The 7,396-nt window shown below is 42.9% G+C and overlaps 1 protein-coding gene across 1 annotated transcript in view; it reads right to left on the reverse strand.

Moving 5' to 3' along the window:
• Nucleotides 1-137: 137 nt before the first annotated feature.
• MAPKBP1 (mitogen-activated protein kinase binding protein 1) overlaps nucleotides 138-7,396 on the reverse strand; it is a 51,882-nt gene continuing 44,623 nt past the window's right edge. The window contains exons 28-29 of the mRNA XM_009319258.1: nucleotides 6,141-6,226; nucleotides 138-5,144 (exon numbers count right to left, since the gene is read on the reverse strand). Of these exons, the coding sequence (XP_009317533.1) occupies nucleotides 4,851-5,144; nucleotides 6,141-6,226 (380 nt within the window). The 3' untranslated portion in view covers nucleotides 138-4,850. The remainder of the gene's footprint in view (nucleotides 5,145-6,140; nucleotides 6,227-7,396) is intronic.

A 7,396-nucleotide genomic window follows, 5' to 3' on the forward strand; every position in this document is an offset into this window, starting at 1 on the left:
CCCGGAGGAGGAGGCACCGCCCGCCTCCTCCCTCCTCCTTCCCCGCCGCGGCCTCCCTTTCTGCTCCCCCCCCGGAAAACGAAATCCCGGGCGCTGTTCGCGAGCGGGTCGCGCAGCTCAAGCGCAGCTCGGTAACAAATGATCACATTTTTATTGAAACAGTTTAAGACACGGAGTACAAATGAATACAGAGTTAAAAACAGCTCCCGGAGGGAGCCTCACAGTGCAAAAAAACCCAACAAACGATTTTTATTATTTTTTGCAAACAATTAAAAAAAAAAAAAAGACATTTTAAAGGATTATTTTACCTAAAGCCAAAAGTATAAAAACACGCATTTATAAATAAAGCAGGAAGGATTGTTTTGTTTTGTTTTTTAAACGGGTGAAGGAAAAGGGCGGTGTTGGAGAACACAGGTAAAGAGTTGCCTGCTTGGTGCCTAGGGCGCACGTACGACATGTGGAGTGGACATGGCTTATTCCTAACGCTGCTGCCCCATGCATCTCCCCTCCACGCTTTACAGCGGGTTACCCATACGAATACAGTCCCAGCCGCCCCCGTGCTATTTACACACACGGTTTGAAATATGGGACACGCTGGTCTTATACAGAGAAGGAAGCACCTGCTCACTCAGGGGCTGTTATAGACCTGTCTGTTATTTTAATGAGGTTTTTGTCATTTAGTATCCTGGATGCTACACATCCAACGGGGTGGGGTGGGGGGAGACACCATATACATGCATGAATTTACCAATGGTGTTTAAATACCTGTATTTCATTTTTTCTTCTATATAATTATATACATACTCTTTCTTTTAAAAAAATTAAGTTCGTATGTTTCTACTCCCGGAAATAAACGTCACGATTCCTCTGAGTCACGATGAAGTCTGCAAAATGGGGGACTGGGGAGGGGGCTGCTGTAAGGCCTGCCCCAACCATCACCTGGGAGGTTGCATGGAAAGGAGAGGACAACCTGAGAGAGGAGGTGGAGGAAACGCAGACTCCCATACACACAGCTCCTGGGCGCTAGCAAGGGATGGGGAGGAGGAAGGCATTACCCTGCCTGCAGCAGGAAATAAAACAGAGAGAGTTTGCTGCCCTCTCAGGTTGCAGCCCTTCCTACTGCACCAGTTCAGAGGGCCCAAGAATGAACCAAGGGGTCCCACAGGCAAAGCAATACTATTTACAACACAGAAAAAAAAAAACCCAACAACTATCCTCATTTTGTCCGGGAATATTGGGTTGGAGGGGACAAAATGTATGTAAAGAGGATAGATAGGTCCAAATTATTTTTTCAGGCTTTATGTTAAACAAATAACTTGTCTTAATACAGAAATCTGGTTGTGCCTATGCTAACACCCACGCAAACCAGTAAGAGGGATCACAAACCAGTAAGAGGGATAGACTCAAGTTTATTACCTCCTCCCACAAGCCTCTTCACTTCCCAGGCAGTTACCATTCAGTATTTCTCTACCTGGCCTAATGGACAGCCTGTGGTGAAACATATTCACAAGGTGCAACAAAATGTAACACATTTACGCTTTGTTCTATAAACTAGAATTTTTAGGAATATTTCCTACTGCCAGCAATAGGAACTTAGCAAGGAAGAATCAGTTGGATCAGTCTCAAATTATAAAGAGAAACACTATCTCCTCACCCCTCTCAGCAACAAACTTGTGGCACCAGCACCTCCTTTACCGGGCTTCTACTACTCAATTTGTAACATCCAAGCCTTGGGCAAACAGCTCACGACTTTGCTGTTTAAGAAAAAACAGTTGCTTAGAGGCCAGCAAGTGAAGAAACGAGAGGCCCAATAGGACATGTTTAAAAACAAACCCCTTCCAATTCATTCTTCAATTACAGATCACCATCTCAGTCCTAAATCTACTTTTCCTGAAGCCTTTCTGTACTCTATCTTTCACGGGTATTGGCCAAATGGTGTTCCTCAGGCCAAGACTAACTCTACCTCTACTCTGTTTTCCTGTGTCCTACATACACTATTCTAATTTATTTTAAACTACGCAACCATCCGCCAGCTGATCAACGTGCCCGACACTTCTCTTACCATCACTCTGATCAGATTTTACCTCTGGTTTCCCATATGCAGCCGTGACCCCAAGCAAAACCCATTCCAGGAAGCAAAACCCACTCAGATCAGCTTAAAAATTAGCTTTGCTTCACACGACTCATTTCCGAGGAGCTTTGCTTCATATCTCTATGCCAGCTTCACTGGTTGTTGCTCTTTACCTCAATGGGAATTTCATTCTCGCCACTGGCTCTTCTGTATCATCTTTGACCCTTTTTGTCACTACCTCAAAGTTTAAATAATAAAATGGAATAAAATTGCACAGGGAAGTAATATAAAGGACCCTCAAACCGTTATCGCCAGTACCAAAAGATACCTGGGTTGAAGGGATTGCTATTTTACCTGAGTGTCTTGTGGCCCCAGTACAGCAAGAAATTTCCTGTACACTAGGACATATGTTCACAGTCTGAAAGTGGAGGAACTAATCACCTCAGAAGCAAGCTTGACCCACACTAACTCCATCACAGACCCAACATGACTGCCATCATACATTCCACTCACGGCATCTCCAGCACACCTTTTCACTCAAGGAAGCTGCCAGAAATTTCCTCTCTGGTTTTCAACTTGCCATCCTTTGCAAAACCTGTCTGTGCAAGAGAAGCTGCCCATGGGACCGAGCACACCAGCTGATTCAGCACAATGCAATGCTGAGACAGGACTAGAAAATAACACTTTTAAAGTTTCAGTACAAGCCCATGGAAGGAAAGGTTAGCAAGGACACCTGAAACGTGATTAGGCAGACTTAAATTACAGGCAGAAGTAGCTGGAAAGGTCTCACAGTGCTCCCCATACTGCCAAGTCCTGAAGCACTTGGCAGTGGTGATCAGCCAGCAAACCTGTTAGGGGGAGAGTGAGAACTGCAGATTATTCAGCCCTGGAGTTATTCGGAAGAAATAGGTCATCCTACACCAGCCTGGCCAGCCCAATAGAAAAAAGGCTGCACTGCAGATCTCCAGTCACAGAAAGACAAGAAGTCAACAGACCACATTTCCGAGTGCCACCGAGTTTCAAAGAGATGACAGCCAGGACAGTAAAATGAAAGAAAACTGCTTCAAGCATGTAACCTGTGAAATCAAGTGATGCAGTCTGGCTGCCTTTGAGTGACTTCAACAGATGCTAGCAGTCTCTCTCCCACCAAAAGCTTGTTGCTTGCATTAGTTTTATAAACTGGGATTACACTGCTCTGCCTTAAAATAAATACAAGACAGACTGGAGATGGAGGAAGAAATAAAGCATTTTGTCTATCTGTCCCTGTTGTAGAAAGGAGTGGGAGTAAGGGGGAAGGTGCTGAAGAATTTCATTGGTTTGAAATTTTTTTTCTTAGCTTATCATTGACCAAAAAAACATCACTGGACAGTTTTAAGCCACAACAAACACAAGTTAGTGTGGGCTTAGAGAAGCTCCACAGGGTGAGAAGGGTATTGCACACACAAATGCAAGAAGGGAAGATTTTCTTTTTCTCAAATAAGAAATTAATGAAAAGCAAAGAGGCTGGGGGCAGGGGAAATGGTGGTAAACACATCCCAGAATATCTTGTTTGAAGTTCTTGGGAAACCATTTTCTGTGGCTAGTTGAAATAGCTTTACAAAAGGTAAGAGAATGCCAGCTTTCTTGGGATGCAAATATTCCATTTTCCTGGAAAAGCAAGAAGAAAACATTTTCCTATCACAGTGAAATGAACAAGTGACATGGATGAGCCGTTGCACTGAAGATCGCTCAGATCCAGAGTTACACTGTAAGAGATGGAAACCAGCTTTTCCATGTCACTTCTCAACAAACAAATCATCACCCCAAATTTCCCAGTCATGATAACATCAAAGTCAATATCCAATTCCTAATGACGAAAGGTGGCTGAAACAAACTTTCATATTTGTATCTAAATCCCATTTTTAAAATGTCTGCAGAAAACCCAGTCTGAAGTATCAATATAGCATCAAATTCCAGGTTAAAAATACCACTACTGAACTAATTAAGTAATCTCCAAAGCATGGCCCAAGGGTTGCAGAGCATTCCCCCCAGAGGTGAATGCAGATAAAATACAGTGTGGGGACTGTCTTGAAACAAGAGAAAAGCAGACAGGGTTGTCATGACAACAGCAGGATTACTCCAGGTAACAAAACAGGAAAAGAAAGAACAGCAAGACAAGATTTAAGCAGAAAACAGTTCATTAATTGCACAGACACTCCAGCCTGTCTCCCTGTTGGGGGTTTATAATACAGAGATTGTTTCTCGCTGGGATATGGCAAGGGGATTGACAGTTTTTGTTAAAGGACAAAGATAATAGCCACAAACGTGACATAGAGCAACAGTCAGAAAAATAAATTAATAAATAAACCCATAAAAAGTCTGCTTCTTGATTCTTATGAAGCCTTGGAGAGGAAGGTATTGGCTTCACTTGGACTCCTGTGTTTTTAGTCATCAGTTCAGAATTTCTTGGATAAACTGGATTTTCTTTGTTTCTTTAGGTGCCAAACATCCCAACCTCCTGGCTATGAAGAAATTTCAAGACAATTTCTCCAAACTCCTCTTTCAAGACTTTGTCTAGAGACAGGAAGTTGAAGACCATTGGGGAAAAAATATTAAAATTGTGGCCAGCACATTGCTAAGAATTAGAGTAAGTCAGTTGTAGGGGCCTGAGGAAATCAAATTATAAAGGTCTCCCCACCAGCCCTAGACCAGTGCAATGACAGCATCGGTCTGAAGCTCTCTCTGTGGTCCTCTTCTTGGGATTATTTCTGTGTATTCACAAACACCTGAAAGCCACCCCTCAGAGTTTTTTGTCCATGCGTCGTTCCACAGCTTGTAGCAATAGCTCCGAGTACTGTTCCAGCAAAGCTAGTGTCTGCTCATCTCCCAAACTCTTGGGACTCGGTAGATTGGCACCACATCCCTCATTCAGCGGGCTAGCGGTATCTTGTGGCTTCGCCAGTACCTCCTTAACCTTTGGAAGCCCTTCCTCATCCTTCAGAGAGTCCAATTCTTTCTTCATTGAGGAGAATGTTTCTGTCAGGAGGCCCGCTATTTTATCTTTGTCAGCAGAAGACTCCGTGTCACTTAACACCTGAAAGTAGAGAGGGAAAAGAAAAACAAGAATGCATTGGGGTGTAGGTAGAGCACTAAGTAAGCAGTTTCAGCCCCTTAGGGAAGTGAAGCCATGAAGATTTGCAGACCACTCAAGCATCCTTTTCTTCAACATTCGAGACTGCCAATTTAGTCATATAGCAGGGCATGCATCCAATACTGCTAGTCACACAAAATCCAGAGGCATTACTCCAATAGGATAGAGATAGGAAGCACATTTTTGGGTAGTGTCCCCCTTATACTGGGCCTAAGGAGGTGCTATGTTTCCCAGCTGCAGCAGAGGGCCACAATCTCCTTTTCTTCCTGTCCGCCAGATGCAGCTGGTCACAGGAACAGAGCAAGGTCAGAGAGCTAATGCAAGCACTAAGGCCCGAGCTGCAGAGGACCACGTGGCAGAAGCTCACTGTAGAAGTTTCACGCTCATTACAGGAGACTTGACAGATCAGTGCTAAGCAAAGAAATGAAGAGCTGTTATATTGCTCTGCATGTAACTCCGGTCTGGCAGTGAGAGGGACAGGCGAGTGGTGGCACGTTCCCTCCCACAGCTGGATTCCCATGGTATCTCACACTTGCTAATCCTTTTCCCAGGCATCAAAGAGAGAACAGATGGGGATAATAAAACTTAAAGCTCCTGTAATATTTCATATCTCTGAAGCACTGTATAAATATTAACTAATTCCCTAATACCCCTTTGAAAAAGAGCATACTGTTATCTTCAGTTTACAGATAGGCTAAACAGACTGAAAAGTTAATTGATTTGCTCAGAGTACCATAGCAAGCCATTGGAAAATCCAGAAGTTGGAAATCGGGAGTTCCTGCCTCCCCGGTTCAAGCTTAAGGTGCAGTCAAGTGCACAACCAGGCAGCTTGGTCACTGAACACCCAGTCAAGAGAGCACCTTGAGCCAGCAAGCACATACATTTGATGCTCGCGGGCTGTAACCTATTGTAACAGAGCCTGTGTCTGAGGCCACTCACCGTGCGGTAAAGATGAATGGCTTTGCGCATGCTGTCCTGGAGCTCAGACACCACGTGCTCACACTGCTCTATGCTGATGCACGATTCTGAAGGGGAGGAAAACATAAAAACCCAAACTAAGGCACGGACACACTCCAATATCCACGATCTCACAGTTGGGTAAGAAAACATTTTTTTTAATATATATTTGAAAGACCATGTGCACACGATTCTCATTCAATTTTTAATGATTGGCTCAAACCAGCCCTAAACAGGCAAGTTCTACATGAGCTTTCCTTCACACTCCCTAGAGACACCGCTTGTTTAAAACTTTCCTATTTTCCCAGTCTTTAGTCCTTCCAAAGTCAACAATGGTTTTTCTCAGATCATACATTTTTGTTAGTCAAGGATAGTCACGGATTACCCATGCCATTCTCAATTATAATTAAAGTCAAGTTTGAATGAAGGCTTCCAGTGGCAAAAGGGACTGATCTGAGGAGCCTCTAATTTAGTCTCCACCTAGTCAGAAATCTACATGCTCCCCCTCATGTATCCTTCTGCACAGTGTACAACTAAATGCTGAGAATGAAGGATTATACTGAATTATTACAGTGTTCTCTAATGAGGACTGAGGTCCAGAGGAGTGTTGACAAACAAACTCAATCACAACAGAATCACATTTCGGAACAACCCAGAATATGCACTGCTGATACACCGTAATTAGAAAATGAAAAATAAAAGCAAGCAACTGAAGAACACCATCTTCTGCCTGCCCCCACCAGATATTATCTCCAAAGCATCAGAGTTGAAGGCCTGCAATGTTTTAACAAAATAAACACTTTTGTGAGTTAGACATAAAACCATGAACAAAGACATAGACACACACACAATCTGCAGTTATCTTCAATTTGCAAAGGCCTGGACAAAGGCCATTCGACTTCCTTTAGCTACCAAAAACCAAAACTTAGTCACATTAGCACTATTATTTCTACACTTCTAAGAACGTCATCTTTGAACAGGCTGGAGGAGACCATAATAATTTTATGAATACATCTAGCTGATGTATAAACAAATATAGCTAGAAAAACATCTATTTATACATAAACAAACACATCTAGAAGAAAGAGGCACGAACAAATCCTTCCATCTGCATTTGTTGTTCCCAAATCACCCAACCTTGTAGAGTTTGAACACAGTGGGCTTCAGTGCAGTCCAAGATTCTTGCCTTTTTTTTACCTCTTTTTTTTTTTTTTTTTTTTTTTTTTTTTTTTTTTTTT

The sequence above is a fragment of the Pygoscelis adeliae genome, unplaced genomic scaffold (assembly GCF_000699105.1).
Source record: "Pygoscelis adeliae isolate BGI_AS28 unplaced genomic scaffold, ASM69910v1 Scaffold22, whole genome shotgun sequence".
Lineage (NCBI taxonomy): Eukaryota > Metazoa > Chordata > Aves > Sphenisciformes > Spheniscidae > Pygoscelis > Pygoscelis adeliae.